At 42.0% G+C, this 25,637-nt stretch overlaps 2 protein-coding genes across 11 annotated transcripts in view; one reads left to right on the forward strand and one right to left on the reverse strand.

Moving 5' to 3' along the window:
• Positions 1 to 25,637, forward strand: part of VEPH1 (ventricular zone expressed PH domain containing 1) — a 165,799-nt gene that overhangs the window by 23,606 nt on the left and 116,556 nt on the right. The gene's annotated exons all lie outside the window — the stretch shown is intronic.
• On the reverse strand, positions 2,678 to 14,108 carry PTX3 (pentraxin 3). Its single transcript, XM_020791817.3, has 3 exons — positions 12,753 to 14,108; positions 11,816 to 12,358; positions 2,678 to 4,377 (listed from the first exon to the last, which is right to left on the reverse strand). The coding sequence occupies exons 1-3, from the start codon at positions 12,886 to 12,888 to the stop codon at positions 3,758 to 3,760; spliced, it is 1,299 nt and encodes a 432-aa protein (XP_020647476.3). The 5' UTR covers positions 12,889 to 14,108; the 3' UTR covers positions 2,678 to 3,757.

The following is a 25,637-nucleotide window of genomic DNA, read 5'->3' on the forward strand; positions in this document are numbered from 1 at the left end:
TGGTTCTGTTTTGATTTGCCCATTCAGTCCTGACATTTCCATTGAGGTGATAAAGAATTTTCATTGGGTTTGTCAATTCCACCCAAAGTAGTTTTTCATACCTTTTAAGACTCCTTGTGAGATGAAATGTACCTTACCTTGGGAATTGATACATTTGTGAGGCTATGGAGCATATCAAAGAAATAAATGATGCACAAACCTATGCATACAATTTGAAAAATGCATAGCTAAAACACGTGCATTTCAAAAAAATTATAATAATACAACTAGTGTGGAGGAGAGGCTTCCAAAATAAATGAGTAAAATGTGTAAATAATGCACACAATGCAGAAAAATGTGCAAATGACACACATTTCAGTACAGAAATTGGGAAATTCTTGAGAGACTCAGACAAATTCAATAAAAACTGAGACTGAGAGCAATATACTATTCAAATTAGTAAACATTTAAGGTCAACTTTACTTTCTCCTTCCACTGAACAGCTAAAGACCCATCTCTTCAGGTGGGCTTTTAACACTCCCGGTTGAGTCCCTGAATACCTTCTTAGAGTCAGATAGTTTTTAATGTTCACTTACTTTTAATTATTCAATTGCATTATAATTAGTATATAATTTGATTCTCTTTTAATGTTAACTTATGTTTTTAACTTTATTCCTTTTACTATAGTGACCCACCTTGTGTCCCCTTATTGAGAGAAAGGCAGCATAGAAATAAAAAATCAATCAAACAATCAATCAGACAAACAAATAACTGTGTAAGTGAATGCCATGGTGTAAAGTGGTCTGGTCATGTTCTGGACTACACAGACTTTCATGACAGATTTTTCACATCCCTAGGTTCAATGCATAAATCAGCACTTACTGAAGTTTATTAGAACCAGGCTGATTTAAGATATTACAGCCAAAGGTCTGAATGTATGACTCATTAAGTTTCACAATCTCTCACAATAGCCTCCTTCACACATTATTCATATCATGGGGCTTGGCTCCCATTCCTGACCATGGTCCCTGATCCTGCCTTTGTTGTCCATGATCTTTCTTTGGGACAGTGATAACACTTCCAGTAAAATAATATGTTGGATGTACATAATGATGGTGCAAAAATGATGGTTTCTGTTTCTCTCTGCCTTCATTTTGCAAATGCCATTTAAGAACAAACACATGAACCAGTATTTTTAACCTGGAAAAGAAGATGGCAATGGAAGGACATGTATTTGAAGTTTCTGATTTTTAAAACTGTCAACAAACTTTTCAAAGTATATGTGTAGACATGGTTATGCAAATACACATGTGTTTGTTAGCTTAACAGATATTTCAGTTTGTCTGCATTTAGTATTCCTTCTACCAAAATTCACTTCCAAATTAGGGCTTGTCTGGAAGTATGTCATTCCTTATCATCATCATCCTGTCATGTATAAGCCAGACAACCACTATGCTAAGAATTTGCCTTCCAATATTCCTCTGAGCTTATATCCCAATAATCCTTACTTACAACCTCTGGTTTTCCATGTCCATTATTCACAGACATTAGAAAGTCTTGTCCTGCCTCAGAGGACTCTGCGTCTTCTGCCTTTATGCATGCTTGCAACTGTTTTCTAGAATTCACAGGTAATGCCACCTCTTACCTCCTTTCAATCACATCTCAGAATGACACCATCACTGAGCCTTTGTCTAAACTCCATCCTGCAACAAAACCTATAACCAAGCTTTGCAACATGCAGATGAAACAACTGCATATTAATTCCTTGTTACTCCTTGCCTTTTCATTTATGTACAATTCCTCTTTATGGTAGGAAATGTGACATGCAGTTCTCTTATTAAAACCCATGGTCTTATTAGTATGGATAAACTTCAGAATTGATAAAGTGGAACCTACTTGAATCAAGTTGTATGTGTAATTAAATTACATGCAGGAAATATTTAGCAAGGAATCTAATCAGTAAATAGAAAAAAAACATTATTTATCCAATAACTTATATGTAGTTGAAGTGTTTTAGGACTTTTAAATTTATTTTGTTTTCTTCCTTTTTGGCATTTATATCATTGTACCAGCAGATGTTGCTCTGGATGTCTATGATGAAACTGCAGCAAATGGTCAGATCTGGGGTACTGCATGATGCAGTGGGAACTGGGGAATTAGAAATAAGTGGACTTATTTCTTTTTCTTCAAGGAAATGTATAAAGGCATAAAACAGGGAGCATTTGTTGATTGCCTACACACGTAGACACCCACACAAATGCATGGATGCTGGGAAGCTCAAGACACTGATAAAACCTGACAATGACAGGAGGGGAAGGTAATTGTTAAAGGTACAGGTATTGATAGTGCTGAATCCTAACAACTTGTTTAGATAAAGATAATCTCTTTGCCACCTTTCACTCATATTTCTTTCTGTCAGTCCTATATCAGTTCACTCTGAAAAGAGAATGCTAGCTTGCCTACTAGAGCAGACCACATCTTCCTTCCAATGTCCTCATCCAGTATATTTTGATGGAACAGCCAAAAGTTGACCACAGACCTTGATTGCAATTTAGCTATGCGCAATTCTGCTTTCCCTGAGTGGGAGATTTCCTTGTGTGAGACTGTTCTACAGACAAACTCAAAGACACAGGTAATCCAAAGCTAAGCTGGTTTTCATATCCAAACATCTTGGGAAAAAAATGACAGGAAATACCACTCTGATAAAAGATCTTTATTTACAGAACAATTTTACAAAAATAATTTCAATAATGTTAGTATAAGATCAATTTACAATATAATACAGCTGTATCCATTTTGCTGGAGGTCACTCGTTTGCTGGGTCGCCATGGGTCAGAGGCGACTCAAGGGCATGTAACAACATCTACTTCAGGAAAGAAAACTGCAGTTATCTTAATGCTAGAATGGCTCCCAGGATAAATAATACCATGGGCAAGTCTCTAGCTTTATTTTACGTGCCAGCAAACAAGGAGCAAATACAACAAATATTAATGCACAACAGTTATATGGTTCATTTGGAAATTCACATTAACGATATAAAATCTAGGAAGACAGCAAAACATTCTTAGCTGAAATCTGACTCCGAATATCCATAAGGGATACCTATTTTCTGTCAATCCAGAAGGATTAAAATCAGACTGAGCAGTCATCATTCCAGTCTTAATTCTCCAGTGTGCTTAATAACACCTTTCAATTCTGACTTTGTTTGCACAGACATTGCTGCCTTCATGCTTCAGCTTAGACCTGCATGTTTACAAGAGCAATCGTAAGCGGGGTTTATTTAAAAGCACGTAATACGTAGTTGTTACCAAAAGAAAAAAGAAGAAAAAAAGCCATTTTAGATTATCCAATGGGAGATGTTTCTGTGTCTTTGTGAATATTGTTCAAGAGAATGCCTCCAAGTGACTTAACAGCTCTATGTTTTGAAAGTGGTTACAGCCACTTGAAAAAAGCTTTTTTTCCCAACCCTTTCTCAATGTTGCCTGTCCACTTCACAGCCTATGGCATCATCCTTCTTATTTATGGACTCAGATCAGCCTGGAATTTAGAATGAGATTGCTGTGGCTAAAGCCGTCAGTCACCCAGAGGCTTTCTGCCACGTGGTACCTCATGCACACGTTCCTGTGTAAGCCAGGGCTAAGTGCCATATTAGGCAATTTTCTTAACACCACAGCTTTTCTGTTAAGACTTCATTATGAAAACGGTATGATATGGCCAGCTCTAGAAAAAACTCAGGCTTGCTAGCTTGATTGAGTTTGCAAAAAGTCTGAAGATTGATTCAGTGCCCAAAAATGTATTGAGCACCTCCATGTGGCAGAACCTCGGTAACCCCCCACCCAACTACATTGCCACGGCTATTACATGACTCTTCTCCAGTTTGTCTTGTTATCTCTTTGTCACTGAGAACTCTGTTCCAAATATTAAAGCCAGTTATTTTTCCAGAAAAAGCTAAAGATTCATTGAAACCACCTCCAACACAGCAGCCATTCTTTTCTTGGCCAACCTGCAATATTCCACCATCTGGAATGGTGTAGCCCTCAGCTATTTCTGAGGTAGTTTGCACAACTTTCCCATTTATCCACAAAGATATACTTCCATTAACTGTGCTCCAGGTACCACAAAGGTGAGTCCACTCTCCAGTAGAGATGACACCTGAGGCAGTTACCTTGTTGAGATCACTGCCGACGGCAAGAACAGCAGAATCGTAGCTCAGATACAGCTGGATCTCATAAGGGTTTCTCTTTGTTCCATATGAAAACACAATAGTTTTGTCCAGCATTTCAGTTACTTTCACCCAGGTACAGATAGTAAAAGAAGACAGAACCATTTCAGAAGCTGGATGAACACTCACAAAGATCTTTTTGGAACGCATTGGAAATAAGAGGGCTGTCTCACAACCTGCAAAAATAATAGAATTGCATTATTTATCAATCAGTAAAATTGTATGCAAGGCTTATGTACAGCTGAGCTAATTATAACATAAAATAATTTGTTTCAGTGCTTGTAAGCAGCTCTCTTTTATTGGGTTAGACTCCTTACTGCTCATTAATCAAGCATTATCTACTCTTACTATTAGCGGCTCTCTTCCAGTTACTCTCTTCACTAGTTATTTTATTTTACAAGCGAACAGACCTAAAACTGAATATACTAGGGACCGGAGACCTTCCTCATTCCAAACATGTACTCTACCACTTAGTTATGTCCCTTTCTACAACCAAACGAAAATCATGGACAACCTGCGGAGCAAATAATGGATCTGGTGTTCAGCCACACAGTGTTGAGAGTTGGAGAACAAGCATTCAGATAATTGAAACTCTACTGCATGTATGTCTGCCTAAGGGCACAGTTAGATGGGGGAATTTGGAACAACCTGGATCACATTTAAAGGGCTCTTATCTTTGGTGCTATCTATTTTATCTTGCATATTTCTTCTCCTGTGAGAAGAATTCAGAGAGCACTTCAAATTACTCCAATTTCACCCCCCCTTTCAATTAGTGATACCTCTCCCCACCCATTTTCCAGCCGTTTGTCATGACTGTCATTCCATGGGCAGCAGCAACTTTCATTTTTTCATTGAATTTAGTAAGTGGCATAGTGCTGTAGCAATACATCACCTGGCATGGATGCTTCCTTATATCTGAAATAGTGATGTGTCACTTAGGAGATTTTTTAAAAAAAATATGGAAAGAGGAAAATAAAGGAGAGAGTTTCTCCACCATCCATATTGTCACAATCCGCTGCATACGTCATATAGTTGTAACCAAAGAGAATGCCACCCACAGCACTATTTGGGAGCAAATTAATCAACCATACAAACTGCAGAATAGATAATCAGGAGCACTCCCAATCTCACCAAATAAACTGCAGCCCTGGCACTGTATCAGAAAGGAGTGGAACAGCTCACAAAAGGGGCAGGATAGATTGATCTTACTTGAAACATGTGTGGTTTCAAAGACAGTGGACTGTACTTGTATTATGTACTGTACTAGTTCCTTCTGCCTTTCAGTGACCTCACTAAGGTATTTGAGATTTGTGTAATAGTGAAGTGCTTCTTCTGTGCAACCCTCAGATCTGTGGTGCCCAGCTGAATGAAGACATGTATGGGGTCAAAAGTTAATTTCTGTGTGTGATTCTTTCAGTAGCCTAGCCTTTAGACTGTGTACACTGGTCCCTCGCTTAACAACGATAATCCGTTCCAGGAAAATCGCCGTTAAGCGAAAACATCATAAAACGAAATTAAAAACCCAACTGAAGTGCATTGAAACCCGTTCAATGCATTCCAAAGGGGTAAAAACCCATCCTCCAGCGAAGATCCTCCATACAGCGGCCATTTTCGCTGCCTGTATAACGAGGAATCCGTCCCTAAACACAGTGGGGAGCCATTTTAAGCACCTGGTGGCCATTTTGAAACCGCCAATCAGCTGCTAGAAAAAGCAGGGAACCGATCATCACAAAGCGAAAAAACCCTATTTAGATCGCAAAAAGACAGTCGTACAGTGATTTTGTCGTAATGCGGGGCAATCATTAAGCGAGGCACCACTGTACAAGGATCATGCAGCTCCGTCCCTTTATTTTCCCCCATTGGACTGTGATTGCATTATAGCGTCAGCATATTATTACAAGGCTTGTTCTTGATAATATTTATTGTGTATGCTTTTCTCCTTGGGTGTATTGTACTGGAGAAAACAGTAACATTTCCATTACAATGAGAAAGATTGACTAACGTTCACATTTGTGCTTTGTAGCATTCTAATTTTTCTATAGCTTGTAAAAGTAGCTGGCTATGATTTCATAAACGACAAAGCCAGGATCCAGTAGGTACAAGCACTGATGGAAGACGCTCCATCTGGACCAAGGAGGAAGAAATTATCTTCTCTTCCATATAGGTTCCATACAGTCCTCTGAAGGACTGGAAAACTCTCCAGAACATATTTTCAGATGGTGTAGATTTGTTTGGGGCGGGGGGAGGAGACAAAGAGAATGTTCTGTTTCAGACGCCCCTGAGTTTACTAATGGAACGTCTTCCAGATGGATCTGGATCTAAGAGACTAAACAAGGCAAAGCAAACAGGGAAAAAAGCTTTCCGGAATGAAGCTACTCTCTCCCCAAATGACAAATTGATTTTTGGCAGTCGCAGAAGCAGACAGAGTTGTTCTTGGTGGTGGTGGTTTTTAACCAGTATAGCTATTTGCCATGATGATAGAGGGATTCCAGGAGTTGTAACTTGAAAAAAAGGGGAAATTGGAAATGCTCTGTAATAACTGCGAAATGAAGACTGAGAATTGGGGACAGGCAAGGAGGACAGGGCTTATTAACCCTTTTCAGGCATTATGCCTAAATCTATGGAGAGGGTTGAAAAGATGGTGAAGAAGACATGGACAGGCAGATGAGCCACATCCCCACATCCCTTCCCCACTAAGAAGCCATTCAGAGTTTTGGGTGATGAATGCAAAGGCCAGAAACCAAGCCTGTAAGCCCATTTGGCTGAAAACAGTTACGGAGCTGAGACTAGGAGACTTCCCTTATGAAGGTTTCTATTGAGTCCACCAAACGGGGCTACCTTTGAAGATGGTTCAGAAACCTCAGCTGGTTCAAAATGCAGCAGTCCAACTGCTGACTGAGACAAGTAATAGTAATAAAACCCCTACTTAACAAGTGCACTCACTGATCACTAGTCTGTTTCCGGGCCCAATGCAAAGTTCTGGTCATTACCTATAAAGCAAAGTGTGAGCTTCAGTCCAGGCTACCTGAAGGACCTGTATGATCATCAGATCATCAGAGAAGCCCTCCTCTTGGTCTCATTGCCAGTGCAGGCATGGTTGAACGGGACACAAGAAAGCTCTTTTTCTGTGGCTGCGCCCAGATTATGGGAGGTTAGCTTGGCCCCTTCCCTTTTATCCTTCCACTGAAAGTTGAAGACCCACCTCTTCAGGCAGGCTTTTAGCAATCATAAGTTGTTAAAAGCATTAACAGTCATGAATGCTGTTTTTAGTAGAGTGTTTGAAGTTTTTTAATTTTTAAAAATCATTCAATATATTTTAATTACTATCATAGTTTAATTGCTTTTAAATGCAGAATTTATTGTGGTTTTAATTCTACTTTTTAAACACTGTGAACCACCTTTAGGCCCCTTATCAGGAGAAAGGTAGCCTATAAATAAGACAAATAAACAAATAATGACGGGAGTTCTATTGGCACATTCAGCTGAGGTTATAGGATCTGTTTTAGACCTTCACACTAATGGGAAGTTCTGAATAACGTCAGAGGAAGGAAAACTACATGGAGTGGATTTTTTAATGGATCTCTCATAGCCATCATTTTTTTGTCCTCTGCACATCTTCAGGTATAACACCCATATAAGGCTCGTGTTAGGTAACTATTGAATGAAGTGAATGGAGATTGCCTAGATTTAAAGAATGAAATTGAATCTTGAAATAATTGATGTCCTAACTAGATATTTTATATCCGCCTTTATTGAACCAGTTATATGCTTTGAGATCTGGGCATGTTTTAAAACATTTTGACCACTAAGAAGTAGGACATCAGGTCACAATGCTGCAGAGAGAGCTCTTCAGAGAGCAAAAAGCTTTGTTGTAAGGACATGACTTTTTAATTAGCAGGATTTTTAACTTTATTATCAAGAGGTAAACAAAATTAGCTCTAGCTTCATGAGATAACAGGAAGAGTGTGATCAGAGAACCTCTTAAGAGTCGACTTGGCAAAGATCCAGAATATGTGAGAAATGAAAACCAGTTGCTGAAAATTCTTTCAGAAAATATTTCCAGAGGGATTTATCAGGCATTTCAGCAATCTATTCTTCTTAATCAAATTCTGATTTCCTTCCCCCCCCATCAAAACATATGGGACCAAACTCTGTCCTTAGTTAGTCTGTTATAAATTAAGAACAGGTCCTATGAAATCAGTGCTGCTATTCTAGATTTAACATTGAAGTCATAGGTTGCTGGGAGTACTGCGTAGGGATGCAGACAAAATTGCAGCTGAACTTAAGCATTTTTGTGTTCCATTAAATTCTGTGGGTTTGCTTCTAGGTCCAAACTGTAAGTTACATCATTCATCTGTGGCTGATGCTGAAAGCATCTATTTATTCCTGATCTCTATCCTCCAGCCTGGAGTAATGTGAAGCATGTGTGACCATTACAATGGGAATGTCTCCACCTCTCAAGCAACAGCCAATAGAAATGAGTGGGAGTTGGAAAATGTTCAGTGGTGACTGGTCACCATAGATATTATACGGTACATTACTAAATGTTACAAACAGGCAAGGAGGACATGACACAGGGATGCTGCTTAAAACTGCAAGCATTCAATAACCATAGGTTTAGAGGAGTTAAAAGTGCTTACCTTTCCCTAAATGGTACCATCATCATCACCATCACTGTACATATTATACAGTTGAAATAAGAAACTATTTCATCTTTATCTCATGAGTAGCTATTACAATTACAACAAAGCAAAGTACTGATTTGAAGAATAAATTTTTAGTCACAAAGCATGTTAATCAAGAAAAAATGAGTTGTTAATCATAATTTCTTACCACATCCTTTTAAAGAATTAAAGGGCCTTGAGTAGTTTCTCAAGAACTGCTGCAGAGCTTTCCACATGGCAGTATAACATTCATATTTAAGGTTTTAACAACCGTGTTTTAATTTGGAGTCATAGTTCAAGAATTAATGTATATGGAATAGCATCATTTATTTTATAGGGCATTTTCCCATCATATGCTCATCTAAGAGTGATATAAATTCATATCCTACATTTAACGGAATATGTATCCTGAACTGCCTACATTAGAAATGAGTAGGGGGAGGATTTCTATGACATGTCATTTCCCCCCCCTGCAGGCTCTGTTTGAGCTTATGGGTGGGTTTGAACATATTTATGCATAATCTGGTGCGAAAAGCTAGATTGCTCATAAACATGCTTGAACTTACTTATGGGTTTAACTGTAAGTTGCAGAGAAAATGTGAAATGTCATAGAAATGCCCCCTTAGAAATGAGTATAGAAGGAAAAATTTTAGAATGCTTAGTGAGACTGGGCTTTCCTCTCTCTTTCCAGAAACATTTGAAAATAATTTGGATGTTGTGTATCATTTTTTTCCAAAACTTCTCAGTGGTCAAAATGTGTGGGAATCTCTTTTCCCATAGGTGTTTCCTATCACTGTGTATGCAAGGAGTGTCTGTACAGTGAGATTGTACCTGTTTGGATGAATTAATGCATAAAACATGTCAGGGTGATTCAACCATGTGCTTATGTCTCATTCCTACTGCATTCATATTTCTAAATAATCAGTACAGTACTTTTAATACTTTAGTTGAATGTTTCAATTTTACAGGCAATGGGGGCTTTGGAGGAAAGAAGCTGGCAGTGCCAGCTGAGATCTAGCAGTAACATCCTTTCTTGGCACAGAGTTTAAATAGTGTCCTTTTAATTATGTAAGCCACTTTGAGTCCTTTTAAGGAGGGTAAAGATATTTTAAACAAATGAAGAAATAAACAAATATAATGGAAGCCCTTGAATTGTGGCAAAAGGTCCTTTCTGTGGCTACTTCTTATAAGAAAGATTTTGCTGTTCTTTCCATCTTATGCTAACATTGCTACCCTGTTTCCCTGAAAATAAGACCTAACCTGAAAATAAGCCCTAGTATGATTTTTCAGGATGCTCATAATATAAGCCCTACCCCCAAAATAAGCCCCAGTTAAGTGAAACCCCACTCTCCACCATTTTGCAACAACCAGAAAAAGATGACATGACTGTAAAATAAAACATCCCCTGAAAATAAGCCCTTTGGAGCAAAAAATAATATAAGACCCTGTCTTATTTTCGGGGAAACCCAGTAGTATCTTGTTGTTCTTATTGTTGAACTTTAATGGAATGTTTCCTGGTTTACTTCAGCAAGGTATCACATATAGCTGCCCTAAATACTCTTAGTTGAGTTGTAAATTGGAGAGAGGTCATAAATTTGAAAGTGGTTTTATGTTCGTTTATTAATCCTTACATGAATCATAACCTACATATGCTAGTGGTTGGATTCTAAAGTATGTGAATGGTCAGGCGTTTCAAAGGAAAGTTGGAGGGGAACCTCTGTGATGTATGCTATTTGGTTGTGCTACATGGGGTGAAAGCTATTCCACCTTCCTGAGCCCCTGTGGAGAATCTGTTTATGCCCTGAAGCATGAGAACTGATGAATAGACTGTTGACATAATCAGTGAGCTCACAGGGTCAACTTTTGTTCACAATTATTCCTCTGAGGAATGCCGTAAAGGAGGCTGCAGGTATGTAACTGGGAAAGGAAAGGAAAGGGCTGAAAATAAAACAGAATGCAGTCATCTGTGATTTATTGTTGTTATTATTGATGCAAAGAAAATAAAAGGATGGAAGTTAATAGCTGTGAGGTGGTAAACATGAACACATCGGGGCCTTGCAAATGTGTTTCAGTCTGTTTGTAGGCTAACCTGGGGGCCTATTTTTTTTTAACTTTGAAAAACTCCCTTTTTGCTATTCTGGAATAACAGCTTCCAGAATTCCCATTTGCCATTGTGGGAGTTGTAGTCTACACAGATAATTGTTAACCTCTCGTCCAAACATGGATACTGAATTGTGGTGCTTTTAGCACTATCCCTCAGAATTCTAGCTATTTTTTCTTTAGGCTAAACAAATAGCTACAGAGAGCTTGTTGTAAGAAGCCCCAGTTCCTTAAGAGTTAAAAGCAGTGTGATCCTATGAGCTGTTCTGATCTCCTATAGTTTGCAAATTAGTATGCTTTATCTTATGATTGGTCATCAAGTCTCAAACAGTAGCCTAATATGCATTCTTGTTGCTGAGGCACTATGCTGGCTGAGAATCATATGACTAAACACTAATATGTTTTCTTCTAATGTGTGTAAGCATCCTTTAGTCTCGAGAGACTATGGTAACATGCTCTGAATAGAGGTCTTGGAACAATGTCTAGTGTGGCTGAGGAGGCCAATTTGAGAGTGACAATCCCTTCCACATTGAAGACAAATACAATCTGTCCCATGTCCAGCTCCCTGATTTATTCTTCTAAGGATGATGTGTTAAATATAATATCACATAGGATCCTTTGTTGCCATTGTGCTACTGCACGTAGTTTTTTATGTTGTGTATCTATGTCCTTTGGCCATTATACTATACAAACTGGACATTTGTTGATGGCTGCACCTCCCACAGTATACAGTCTTTCAGAATGCACAGCAGTTCTTCCCTTATAGAATCAGGGCATTGTGTGAGGTTATTTTGACAGAGAGCCGTTTGGGAAATGAGTTAGTAACATTTGTCAATAGAGATTAACTTACCAGCTGGCAATAAACGCTGTGTGGTCTTTTTTTGGGATTCCTTCAGTTCAGCTTTTGTTTCCTGCAATTCTTGCCACAGTGACTTCAAAATGAAATCATCCCCATTTGCCATGGAACCAACTCTGTCTTTCTCTAAGATACTTCTCTGCTGAGCATCTACTTCAGAGGTCCTCTGCCAGGCATGTTCCAGGTGACTGAGTCTGCTGGAGAGGTTTTGGCTCAGCTGCAGAATCTCTCTCAGGATTTTTTCTCCTTTTGATTCATGGAGTGTTCCCAAAAGGTCTTCAGATTCTCCCCTGCTCTTTGCCAACATCTGGTCCACTTGGCTGGAGAACCGGGAGACGGCTTTCTCAATGTATGAGCTGCACATGCCAGCAAAGTTTTCTACAAACTGGAGTATTTCCCCTCTCAGCGTCTGCAGCTCCACCTTAAGGATTTCATCAAGGGACTGGAGCAGCATGTTTTCTTTCATCTGAGAGTTCTCAAGCATAATGAAGAGCTTGTCCCATTCTGTGTGTTCCCTCTGACAATCGCATGAAATAGCTAGAGTAGAATAAATAGCAGGCTGTTATAATACATGTTTGTGCATTAATATTTTTCCCTAAGCAAAGGTGTTGCTTAAAGAATGCATACTTCCTGATTGCATGTTCCAAAACTACTACTGCTTTCTTTTCTTGGGAAATAACATTTGTTTAAAGACTTCATAAGGTCTTATAGCCAGCATTATAAAAGTCATCTGAAGAAAAGTGCTGAAATAACTTTTTTTCCCTCCTTTTTCCTGTACTAAATTTCCTTTTAAACTTAATTCCAATTCTGTGTCTCCTGGCTAGAGCTTTTACAGCAGCAAAACAGTAACAACTATGAATCTTCTTTCTTCTCATGCTATGGCTTCTTGTTAAAGGCTAGACAAAATGGGGAAAATAACTACAGTACTTACTTTCTTCTGTTGCAGGAATCACACTTTCTACTTCATTGTCAAAATTCAGGAAAAATAGATCATCATCATACTCATAGTGGTTCTGAGGAAATGCAGGGGACCAGAAAGCAAAGAACAGGATCACAAAGGAAAGCATTTTTATGTGATTCCCCAGATGCTTCTTTGAAAGTCTCTGCGTCTTCCTGAATGAAGGGTCTCTCTAATTATGAGAGTCTAGTAAGAGCAGTGATGATTCTAAGGGAGGGAGTTGCAGAAAGCCCTTAAATAATACAGTCTCTCTCTCTCTCTCTTTCTCTCTCTCTCCCTCAGTATGTGAATGAATGAGTAATGCTAGTGCTGTAACAGGACTGCTTCTGGTTATTATTAATGTGTGGTTTTTTTGTTTTTTTTTTTTGCATAGGAGTTGTGGGGAGGGAGGAAGGTTGCACAATTCTGACCCTTAAAAGTTTGAAGTCTGTTTAGATTAGTAAGCAGTTTAAGGTTGAGAAACAATAGAAAAACTCCTCTTGCAAATATGCAAAGCTCCTTGGAGGCTAGACTTTAAAGAGAGAAAGCGATTGAGAGAGAGAGAAAGAGAGAGGGACAGAATTACTCATGAGCTCTTCTGGAGGGAAAAAAATGGCAATAAATAGTAAATTGGGAATTTGCTGAATTAAGAAAAGACAGAAATTCTAAGAGATGTTTTTGGAATCATTTTAGAGTACATTCCAGACTCTAGAACTTTTATGAATGTGTAGTTTCCCAAACTAAATGTTCTAGGATTTCAAAGTGTAATGAGGTCTACATCTTAATGTATTGGTATTAGTTATTAGTAATTAATAGCAATATATATACAGGCTGCAATGGACCCCAGGATGACTTTTCCTTGGCACTGAATGGCAGCTATTCACTTGTATAAGAGAAAATATATAGTTAGGCAGAGTCTCATCCCACTAAGCCTGCTAAGTAGGGACATAGTAGGGGCATAGGAGAATTAGGAAGGATTGGATTGGAACTAGGAAGGATTGCTGCTTACATAGTGCCTGATGCCAGGCACATTCTCCTCCGCCCACCCCACCCCCTGCACGTCCTGACCTCAGTTATCCAGGATATCTACTCAAGAAATCCTGCACCCATTCTATCTTGATCAGAAGAGTACCTGCAGAGAGCTTGGTTAGGGTTGCCAGATGTCCGGCAAAACAAGGACATGTCCTCCTTTTTAGCCTAATGTCCTCCATCTGGCAGGCAAAGATAAAAACCTTTAAAATGTCAGGCATTTGTATATTTTATGTCATAATTTTGGATGGAAGGGGGAGAGGTGGAAGGACCCCCCTGTCTTTCCCTGCCCCCACCTGCCTGCCCCCCATTACCTGCCACTGGTGGAGCACAACCCCCTCCCCTCCCTCCATGGCAATGGCTGCTTGGCGATCTGCCATGCCCGCCCAGCCCACATGGAGTCCAGAAAGGTGGCATGAGTGGAGTGCTGCCTGCCGGGCCAGACAGGAGCAAGCAGCATCTGAGCGCATTGATGGGAAGGCGAGTGTTACATAACAGCACTGATGTTACCTGTCTGTCATGGGTTTGGAGGGAAAGTTCCATCCTATGGGGAGTGGAAGGCGGGACATCAGGAGGAGGGGCTGTACTGTATAAATATGTGATGCCTGTGTGGTGAAGAGGAGATGCTGAGACAAACTGTGAGACACTGGGTTGGGACGAAGCAGCAGCTGGGGAAGAAGAAGCTGTTGTGGGAGTCTGTGTGTCTGACAGGGTACTACTGTGTGTCAGAGTACCAACCTGAAAGGTTCAGGGGTCTGTTGGTTAGCCAGAACTGATGGGTTCAGGGTCTGTGCTTTAAGTTAAAGGTTCTAGGTGAACCAAACTGTATGCTTGTGTGTGTGAGAATAAGCCACGTTACTTTATTTTATTCACCTGATTGTTTTATTTACCCTGTTTGTATTTAAAATAAACCTTATTCTTTTATTGTTTGAAAATCCATCCCTGGTCTGTGTGACTTATTATAGGGAATGGTTGGTGGCAGCTTAGTGTAACTGTGTGACAGGTCCCAGTAGGTCTGGGTTTGTCACATTGATTGGTGTCCAGCGTGTGGGATACGACTGGTCCAGTTGTCCAGCGGTCCAGCAAAGCCTTGGCAGGTGTGCCCAGAGCAAGGGGGGTCTAGTCAGGGACAGTCTGAGGCGCGTAGGTAATCTTCTAGGTGTACCTCACGGGGAGGTGCGCTAGTAGAAGAACGTGCCAACTGGGAAGACTTAGATTAAGGTGCTCTGAGGCAGCCTAGTTTTGGCGGGAAAACGCTGAGGAAAAACTGCGTAGCAACAGTGATCTAGCTTGCCAGCTGAGAGGCCCAGCAGAGGGGGGTAGGCTCTGACTCGATACTGTTGCAATTTAAGTGCTGAAGAACAGCAGCAGTCTCTAGGGAGAGCTGGTTCTGAGGCAAGAAGGAAAAAAAGTGGTCGTTTTATTTTGAGGCTTGACTTTTTAAAGCAGCCTGTTCTGAGGGGGGGTATGCCCTTGACTCGAAGCCAAGTAGCAGACATGAGTGAAGTGAAAGACCCCCAGATTGACCAAGGTTCTGAGGATGAATTTGGCTCAGTGCAAGGTGACAGCACAGGAGAGCAGAACCCAGAACTTAGAAAATTGATCCTAGCCCAACAGCATGAACTGAGGGTGAGGGAAATGGAGGAAAGATTAGAGAGAGAGAAAATGGCATTTGAATTAGAGAGAGAGAGAGAGAGAATGGAGAGGGAAGAAAGAATGGAGAGAGAGAAAATTGCTCTGGAAAAAGAAAGGATGGCGTATGAGTTAAGAAAACTGGAAATGATGAACCAGAACAATAATAATAATAGGGATTCTGAGGGAGGCCAACTGTCTAAGGCTGACCTGAAGAAATTCCCTGTGTACCACAAGGGAGATTGTCCTGAGGTGTTCTTTTCCTTAGTGGAAAGAGCGTTTGTGGACTTCTCAGTGAGGGAAACTGAGAAGATGACCATCATGCGTTCTTTAATCAGTGGTAGCCTGGCTGAGGTTTATGCCGAGATGCCTGAGGAACGGATGAAAGATTTTGCAGAGTTTAAAAAACTGGTGTTTGCAAGACATGGGATAAATGCAGAGCAGCTGAGACAAAGATTCAGGTCCCTTACCAAGAAGCCAGAACAGACTTTTACCCAAGTGGGGGCCCAATTGGTGAGGCTGCTTGAGAAATGGCTATCGCAGGAGGGAATAGAGACCTATGAGCAGCTTAAAGACTTGATAGCCCTGGAACAGTTCTATTCAGTCCTGCAGGGGGAATTGAAATTCCAGGTGAGGGAAAGGAAACCGAAATCTGTGGCAGCAGCCGCAGAAATCGCGGATTTTATCTCCCAAATAAGAAAGCCCTTGGGTGAGGGGAAATCTGTAGGTAAACCCAAAGAAACCTACAGCAAGTACTCTCAGGGACCAGGGAAAAGCCAGCAAGGGGGAGGGGCCCATGGTGAAGGGAAGCCCTCAGGCATGAAACCAAGCCCTCAGAATTTGGAGGGAAAACCGAAACCAGAGGAGAGAGAATCCAAATACACTAGAAAATGCTATTTCTGTCAGGGAAAGGGTCATCTGATCTCAGAATGTGAGAAATTGAAGCAGCTAAAAGGAATGGTGCCTCAGAATTCTAGTGGGACCAAGCCAAAAGCTGTGTTCTGTGTCCAGAAAGAGCAAAGCTCATTGTCACAGAGGGAGCCTGTTGCCATGACTACTCAGTCTGGAACAGCTACCTATGCTGAGCAGGCTGAGGAAAGTGGTCCTCTTGGGGAGGTAAAGCGCTGCTTGCTGGTAAAAACAGATTCTCAGTTGTTTGAGACAGCCGGGGTGGACGTAGGAATACTTGACCGTCAGTATAGGGGGCTGCGGGACACTTGTTCCCAGGTAACCCTGTGCCATCCAGATATTATTCCTAGGGAGTTTATAATCCCAAATGAGAGCATGAAGGTGGCAGGGATTGAGGGGCAGATAATCTCTCTGCCAGTAGCAGAGGTACCTGTCAACTTTCAAGGCTGGAGGGGAGATTGGCGGATAGCGATTTCATCGACTCTGCCAGCAGCCGTGCTCGTGGGAAATGACCTGGCTGAACATGTGAAACGGGTGCTAGTGATTACACGCTCACAAGCCACCACAGGGACAGTTCAGGGGGGTAATGATGAGCCAGAGACGGAAGCAGGTGGGGGGAGTTCAGAAGCTGTGGTGGAAACCTTAACCACAGACAGCAGATTTGGACAGGAGCAAAAGGCAGACGCCACTCTCCAAAAGTGTTTTGAACAGGTGACTGACGCCCAGCTAACACCTGAGACCCCAGTGAGATTTCTGGAGAAAAAGGGGATTTTATATAGAGAAACCCTGAGGAATATCTCAAAAGGGGGAGATGGGATCAGAAGTCAGCTGGTGGTACCTGAAAAGTATCGCCCCATGATCTTACAAAGGGGGCACTCTGACATGTTTGCTGCACACTTAGGGGTCAACAAAACACAGCAGAGAATCACACAGCATTTCTACTGGCCTGACATAGGGAAGCAGATCAGGGAGTTCTGTAAACAATGCGATGTGTGTCAAAGGCAGGGGAATAACCGCGATAGGACCAAAGCAAAGTTGTGCCCTTTGCCTGTGATTGACACTCCGTTTAAATGCATAGGGGTGGATATTGTGGGACCTTTGCCCAAGGCCACAAAGAGGGGGAACAGGTTCATCCTAACAATTGTGGACCATGCCACAAGGTATCCTGAAGCCATACCCCTGACTAACATTGAAACTAACACAGTGGCCGATGCTTTGGTGGGGTATATGTCCAGGATGGGATTTGCCTCAGAGATAATCACAGATTTGGGCGCATCGTTCACATCAAAGCTCATGAAACGCTTATGGCAGATCTGTGGAATTAAGCACAAGGAAACCACTGCTTATCATCCTGAAAGCAATGGGTTAACTGAGAAGTTCAATGGGACTCTAATGCGCATGATTAGGGCTTACTTGGCAGAGAATCCAAACAATTGGGACCAGAAGCTGCAATCCCTTTTGTTTGCTTATCGATCAGTGCCACAAGCCAGTACCGGGTTTAGTCCATTTGAACTTCTATTTGGGAGACGGGTGAAAGGGCCCCTTGATTTGATCAAACAAAATTGGGAGCAGATCACCCAGGATGACCCACAAGACGTTGTGACTTACATAGACACCTTGATGAATGACCTAAAAAGAAATCTAGAGCTGGCAGCAGAAAACCTGCAAGCGCAGAAGGTCAAACAGAAAACATGGTATGACCGCAAAGCTAGAGAGAGGCACTTTGACCCAGGGGAGGAGGTGCTTTGGCTTAGGCCCTGCAGAGAGAATAAGCTGCAGCTCAAATGGGCAGGACCATATAGGGTCATTTCCAAGATGTCAGATCTGAACTACCTAATAGAGCACGAGGAGAACCAAGCAAGGAGGGTGGTTCATGTGAATGCCCTAAAACCCTACTACAGAGGGGAACAGAGGGTTCTATTTGCTATAAAAGCAGCTGAGAGTGAGGAAGCTGAATTACCCTTCTGGGAGGGTAGAGGGGAAGTAAAATACAACCCAGAGGAGGTCAAGATCAGTCCTGCACTCACCCAAGACCAGCAGCAAGAACTGAAAATGCTGCTTAGTAAATATCAACAGGTGTTTTCCAACAAGCCGGGGATAGTGAAGGGAGTGATGCATCGGATCCACACAGGGGATGCACCCCCGCAGGCAGTATCCCCATACCGAGTAACGGGACCCTATAGGGACAAGGTGCGGAAGGAGCTGGACGAAATGCTGAGGGAGAACATAATCGTCCCCTCTTCTAGTCCTTGGTCCTCTCCGATAGTCCTTGTGGACAAGCCTGATGGGAGCATTAGGTTTTGTGTCGATTACAGGAAATTAAACCGTGTAACCACTCCTGATGCCTACCCAATGCCCAGGCTAGACAACCTGATTGAAACCATAGGGGGTTGTCGGTTCATCTCATCATTGGACCTGGTAAAGGGATATTGGCAATTAAGAATTGATCCCAGGGATCAAGAAAAGACTGCCTTTTGCAGCCCTTTTGGTCTCTGTGAGTTTCGAGTCCTGAGCTTTGGTCTCAGAAATGCACCAGCCACATTCCAAAGGCTGATGGACCAGACCTTGGCAGGGCTCAGTGACTTTACAGTGGCCTACATTGATGACATAGGGATCTTCAGTAATACCTGGGAAGATCACCTGATACACCTGGAGTTAGTGCTGCAGAGGTTAAGTGCAGCAGGGCTAACAGTAAAGGCCAGCAAGTGTCAGCTGGGTAGCCCAGAAATAAAATACTTAGGTCACATGGTAGGGGGAGGAATGATAAAACCCCTGGAGGCCAAAATAGAAGCTGTTCGAGATTGGCCTAGACCCACCACCAAGAGAAAAGTCAAATCATTTCTTGGGTTGGTGGGCTACTACAGAAAGTTCATCCCGAGGTTTAGCGAGATTGCGGCTCCGCTGACCGATCTGACGAGGAAGACGGCTGATGACCGCATCCCGTGGACCAGCGACTGCGAGGCGGCGTTCCAGAGGTTGAAGGAGGCGTTAATCAACTATCCTGTCCTGCGTGCTCCAGACTTCGACCGGGAGTTTATCATCTACACCGACGCGTCTAACAGCGGGGTAGGAGCAGTTCTGTGCCAAGAGGATGAGAATGGTGACCAGCATCCAGTGTCCTACCTGAGTAGGAAACTTCAAAAAGGTGAGAGACATTTGGCAACCGTGGAGAAGGAGTGTTTGGCCATAGTCTACGCGATCCAGAAGGCCAAGCCTTACATCTGGGGAAGACATTTTGTTCTGTGTACTGACCATTCACCATTGCAATGGTTAAAGACAATGAAAACCCACAATAGCAAACTTATGAGGTGGGCTTTGAACTTACAGGACTATGACTTTGAAGTGAAGGTGGTCAGAGGGTCAGTGAACTGTGTTGCTGACGCCTTATCAAGAAGACCTGAAGACTGAAGACGGCGAAAGAACACGGACTATATGTATATAATGAAGACAAAAAGTTAAAATGTACCTGGTTTTAAATTGGTTTGTATTAATAAAGGTAAAATTGATGTAATGCATATGGTAAATGTTTGAAATGCCTATTTGCTATGTTTAACTTGGAGTGTAAGTATATGTAAGTATTATATGGTATGTATAAATGTTTTTGTGTATTTTATACAGGTTGTTTTTTGGTGAAAAGCACTTTTAGCTTTCCCCCTACAAAACAACTTTTAAAGAGGGGAGGTGTTACATAACAGCACTGATGTTACCTGTCTGTCATGGGTTTGGAGGGAAAGTTCCATCCTATGGGGAGTGGAAGGCGGGACATCAGGAGGAGGGGCTGTACTGTATAAATATGTGATGCCTGTGTGGTGAAGAGGAGATGCTGAGACAAACTGTGAGACACTGGGTTGGGACGAAGCAGCAGCTGGGGAAGAAGAAGCTGTTGTGGGAGTCTGTGTGTCTGACAGGGTACTACTGTGTGTCAGAGTACCAACCTGAAAGGTTCAGGGGTCTGTTGGTTAGCCAGAACTGATGGGTTCAGGGTCTGTGCTTTAAGTTAAAGGTTCTAGGTGAACCAAACTGTATGCTTGTGTGTGTGAGAATAAGCCACGTTACTTTATTTTATTCACCTGATTGTTTTATTTACCCTGTTTGTATTTAAAATAAACCTTATTCTTTTATTGTTTGAAAATCCATCCCTGGTCTGTGTGACTTATTATAGGGAATGGTTGGTGGCAGCTTAGTGTAACTGTGTGACAGGTCCCAGTAGGTCTGGGTTTGTCACAGCGAGCATCCAGACTGTGTGTGTTCAAAGTCTCTTTCAGAGACTCCAACTCCCACACTCCCCAGCCTTGAACTTATGACCCACGGGGGAGGGGAGGCTGACTCGTTCAGCTTTGCCTGGCACTGTTTTCCTCCTGCCTGTGCCAGAGCCTTGTTTGGGCGTCCACATTAGCAAGGTTGCCTCTGAGCCTGTGCAGAGTGCGAGTGGCCGGAGGATCCCGCAGCCGGATGGGGGTGGGTTCGGGTTTATTTGCTTTGCTCCCAATCGGGAGTACAATTTGAAGAATATTACCTGTGAACAGTTTTATGCATATGTGATTGCTAATGAAGATCTTCTGTGAAAAGTTGACTCCTCTGAGAAATATGTAGTGAAATTAATAAAGATTATAAGGTAATAATTATACAATTGGCTGTTTTAATAATGTTTTTTGGTATTTTTAAAAAAGCCTTGATTGAATTTATTTTTATTTTTTAACACGACTGTTTCTTGGTCAATTCACTAGGAGACATTTATTGGCAGCTATTTTAATAAAATTTCATTGATTGCGGGTTTAATACAGAATGATTCAAATGAAACATTCAGTACGTCCTCCTCTGTGCTCTTTTTTGTCTTTCTGTATACAGTGGTGCCTCGCATAACGAGCACACTGTTTAACAACGAATTCGCATAGCAATCTATTTTTTTTAGATCACTAACGCGACCGCATTGCGATGGTTAGATAGGGAGAAAATCGCATGGCGATGATCGGTAAGCATTTCACTTACCGATCTTCGCTTTGCGATATTCCTAGAACAGCTGATTGGTGGTTCCAAAATGGCCGCCGGACACCCAAAATGGCTGCTGCAAGTGTTTTCACACCCTGCCCTCACTTACTGAGGGCGCGAAAATGGCGGCGCTATGGAGGAACTTCGCTCAACGGTGAGTTTGGGCCGCATAGGAACGCATTAAACCAAGTTTAATGCGTTCCTATGGGTTTTTTCGATCAGTTTAGCAATGTTTCCTCATAGTGACGATTAATCCGGAATGGATTAACATCGCTAGGCGGGGCACCACTGTACTCCTTTTGGTACCCATGTATCTGCCAACCCTAGGCTTAGTAGGCCTTATCTTTTTGCTACATTTTGCTCCCTTTCCAGCGCATGTGATTGCTGAAAACAAATCATCATCTGATCATCATCTTTAGAAGTGAAACAGCCTCTCCCTGCAGCAGAGCAAACTGCAGGCTAAACAACGGTGTAGTCAGCCATTTAGGTATTAATATGATTCCTACATATAATTGTGCTGTGTATTTTAATAGATCTTTTCTCGCACACAAATCAAGTCATTCCAAACAGAGCCCTAATTTCTAAACTATGGAGACCTTCAATGCAAAGACTCATTTGGTGGCCATAGAACTGAGGCTTAGTGAGACCCCAAAGTCTCCTTCCTCCTCCTAATTATGTGTAATGAGGAACATGATACCATGTTAGTATTCTGCAAATTCTTCTATTTCTGCAGCTTATAAAATAGAAGGAAATGTGTAGCTTCGCAATGTCATATTACATGGTTACTAAATATAGCTGGAAAAAGGAGAGAGAGAGATATGGTGCAGCTGTTTATTGGTAGTGGCTGCATGACGCCTGTTTTGTCTAGCTTTCACCCAACTGTGAGTGCTTATGATTTGATCAGCCTGACCCATGGTAGCGCTGGGCCAAAATACTGCTCTTATGTAGAATTTTTTTTGCTGATTTTGAAAAGGAGGATTTTTTCAGAGACAGATTTCCCATCTTTTCTTCTTGTTTGTTTGTTATATTTATCACCTTTCTTCCAGACTCTCTTCTCCCTCACTTTAGCCTCACAACAGCCCTATGAAGTAGGCTGGGCTCATTTGCGACCCGCCGGATGATAGTTTGCGGCCCCCACCTTGCCTGCCCCCCTTGAAGCACCCACATGTCCTCTGCTGTCAAGAGTCAAAAAAAGCCTCACCTCGCTCGTCACCTCTCTCCCAAGACAGCGCCTCTTGCACCCTCCATCTGAAACTGCAGCCTGCCAGCCAGCCCACCTGACTGCTGGCTGGCAGGCTGAAGTTCCGGATGGAGGGTGCAAGAGGCGCTGTCTTGGGGGAGAGACGGTGAGTGACGTGCGCTGCCAGCCCTTAGAGTGATGCCCTTAGAGCAGAGCTCGCTCCCAGCCTGCCCTCGAAGAATGCCTCCAACAGTGCCCCCCAGCACCAGCCCGGCCAGTGGCTGCTTCAGCACCCAGTGGTGCTTCCTCCTCCTCCTCTTCATTCTGCTTCAGCTGCCTCGGCTCACCTCACAAAGTTTGCTCCTCTGTCATGGTGGGGGTAGCTGCTGCTGCTTAGTGCGCCTTTTTTGAGGGGGGCTCAGAGGAAGGATGCCGGACCTCCGTGGGGGGGGGTTGTGCGTGCGTGTGTGCACCTGTGGGGGGCCACCCCATTCTGTTTAATTTTGCAGGTACCGATGGGGGCTTTTCTCCTTTGGCAAGGCGATTCTGTGAGGGATTCTTTTTAAATTTTATGTCGTGCCCTCCCCCCCCGGCTAGGCGGTCGCCGGCGCTCCCTCTCTTCTCTGCTTCTTCATCCTGCTGGTGGTGGTGGTAGTGAAGAAGGAGCTGGAGGCGATCGTGGCCGGCGACGAGGGCTCGCACGCCCCTTCTCCTTCTCAGAGCCCAGCTGGGCTAAGGAAACTCCTGGGCAGCTTCCTCGGGCTCTTGCTCCGCTTGGCAGAAAATCTGATGCGGCCCAGCCTCACCCAGCCTCTGCCTCCAGCGGCCCCCAGGTAAATTGAGCTTGAGACCCCTGGCTTATGGCATTCACCAGTTGTGAGTATTGGACTGGCACTGGAGCCCTGTTACACTTTAACCTAATGGAGCCACTTTGAGCGGATAATGGATAAACAACTTAAATCCAAAAAGGCAGTCCTCTGTACATGTTTAGCCATATGTATATATGATGCCTGAAATCTCATTGTTTAGCGTGGTAATTTGCACTACAATAGACTCAGTGGGGATTCAGTGAGTCCCTTCTGTACGTTTCATTGATTCAGTCAACAAGCCTACTTTAGTTGCAACTTACTACCCTGAAGTAAGTCCCTGGATGCTGGTTTTAACTTTTTAAAAGTTTGTTTTAAAATTAATGCTTTTAATCACTTGACATATTTGATTATTTTAATAGTCAGTTTGTTTTTTTCATGTTATTTATTATGTTTTAATTTTACTCGTTTTAACCCTGTGAGTCACATGGAGTCCTCTTCCGGGGAGAAAGGTTGCTTATAAATTATATTAAATAAAATATATAAATAAAATAAATTAGAGCAGACACATTTAAATCAATGGAACATCTAGAGGTGTTGCTTTACCAAAAAAAAAAAAAAAACCCCACGCAGTGATTTAGGGAGCCTACTCTGGTGTAACGTACTATGCTTAGCAACAGAATTGCAGCCAGCATATTTCTTTCCAGTTTTAGTTCCATGTTACCATAATTCAAGAATATTGCAAAAGTGACCACATTGCACAAATCTATAAAAATGCTGACCCTCATTTTTATAGTAAAACTGCATCATATGGGTGGAAGTGCGTTAGGTCGACAAGAAAGCAGAATTTGTTCATATGAAAGTGTACTTTATGTAGTGCCATAAATAGAAAGTATCCAAAAGGTGAACAAGGCAGAAAGGAAATGCTGCTGATTTCTGCTCATAATTCAATAGCCAAACATTCTCCCCCTGGAATGACCCATTAGCCAATTTTTACCTCACACCTTTTAAGCCACAACGAGCCAACTGTTTCCTCTGCTTTTTAGGAGAAGGCACCTTTGGTTTCAAGAATGAACATCTGTTTGTATGCTGCACAAAAAGTAAAATAGAAAATCCCAGGTTGATGCTCACTCTTTTCCTGTTGGTATGAAATATATCATTATTCCTAAATCACTATGGAGGCTTAACAAATATGGGTAGAGAACAATAATGTCAGGCCTCTGGTCCCAGGATACTCCACTATATTATGCAGAAGACTTAAAAATACTTTATTTTCCTATATAGGACTAGACTAGTTCAAAGAGTCCTGGGAGGTTTAAAGTATAGCCTTCCCCTATCAAAAGAATAAAATATACTAGTGGTTGTTGTGGGTTTTTCGGGCTCTTTGGCCGTGTTCTGAAGGTTGTTCTTCCTAATGTTTCACCAGTCTCTGTGGCCAGCAGAGGACAGTCCTCTGCAGATGCCGGCCACAGAGACTGGCGAAAAGTTAGGAAGAACAACCTTCAGAACACGGCCAAAGAGCCTGAAAAACTCACAACAACCATTAGATCCCGGCCGTGAAAGCCTTTGCGAAAATATACTAGTGTTTCGTTCTACTGTCTGATTCTGAGCACTATCTGACTTCATCAGGAGCTTCCTCTGTCTGGTCCAGGTGAATGTCAGTTGTGGTGGCTGACTCGCCATCATGAGAGAGAAGACTTGATAGCCGTCTGGCCTATGGGGCAATATTTCCCAGTTTGCTACTGACTCAAGCATTCCTAGACTAAATAGTTTGATAATGCCATGACATTCCATTGCGTGATAGTCTTAGATAAGAATATGTAGCTATGGATCAAGTTGTACTTTTATGAAAGTCTCATGGGATTGAATAATGGCAGTACTGTATATTAACTTTTTAATATAGAGGTTCCATTTAGATGTCCTCCCAAATGGGACATTAAATTCAAGTGGTCTGGTGGATATGCAGTACTGCATGTCTATGTATCACTATGATAACTATGTTTGTTTATCTGCTGTAAACCGTCCAAAGTGGCCCTGGCTGCCAGATGGGCACTATATAAATCAATAATAATAATAATAATAATAATAATAATAATAATAATAATAATAATAATAATAATAATAATAATAATAATAATAATAATATCTTGTTGTGAAGAGACACGACCATGTTCATAATAAGATTACCATTTCGCACTATCAGCATCTGTACTCTGTATCTGTTGCTTTTTCTATACCTGAAAAAGATGTTGACAACATTTGTAAATGTACGTAATCTGCACCAGAGCTTCTCTGTTATGCCAAACGAAGAAGGAGTAGGAGAAGAGAAAGATA

Source organism: Pogona vitticeps, chromosome 3 (genome assembly GCF_051106095.1).
Source record: "Pogona vitticeps strain Pit_001003342236 chromosome 3, PviZW2.1, whole genome shotgun sequence".
Taxonomy (NCBI): Eukaryota; Metazoa; Chordata; class Lepidosauria; order Squamata; family Agamidae; genus Pogona; species Pogona vitticeps.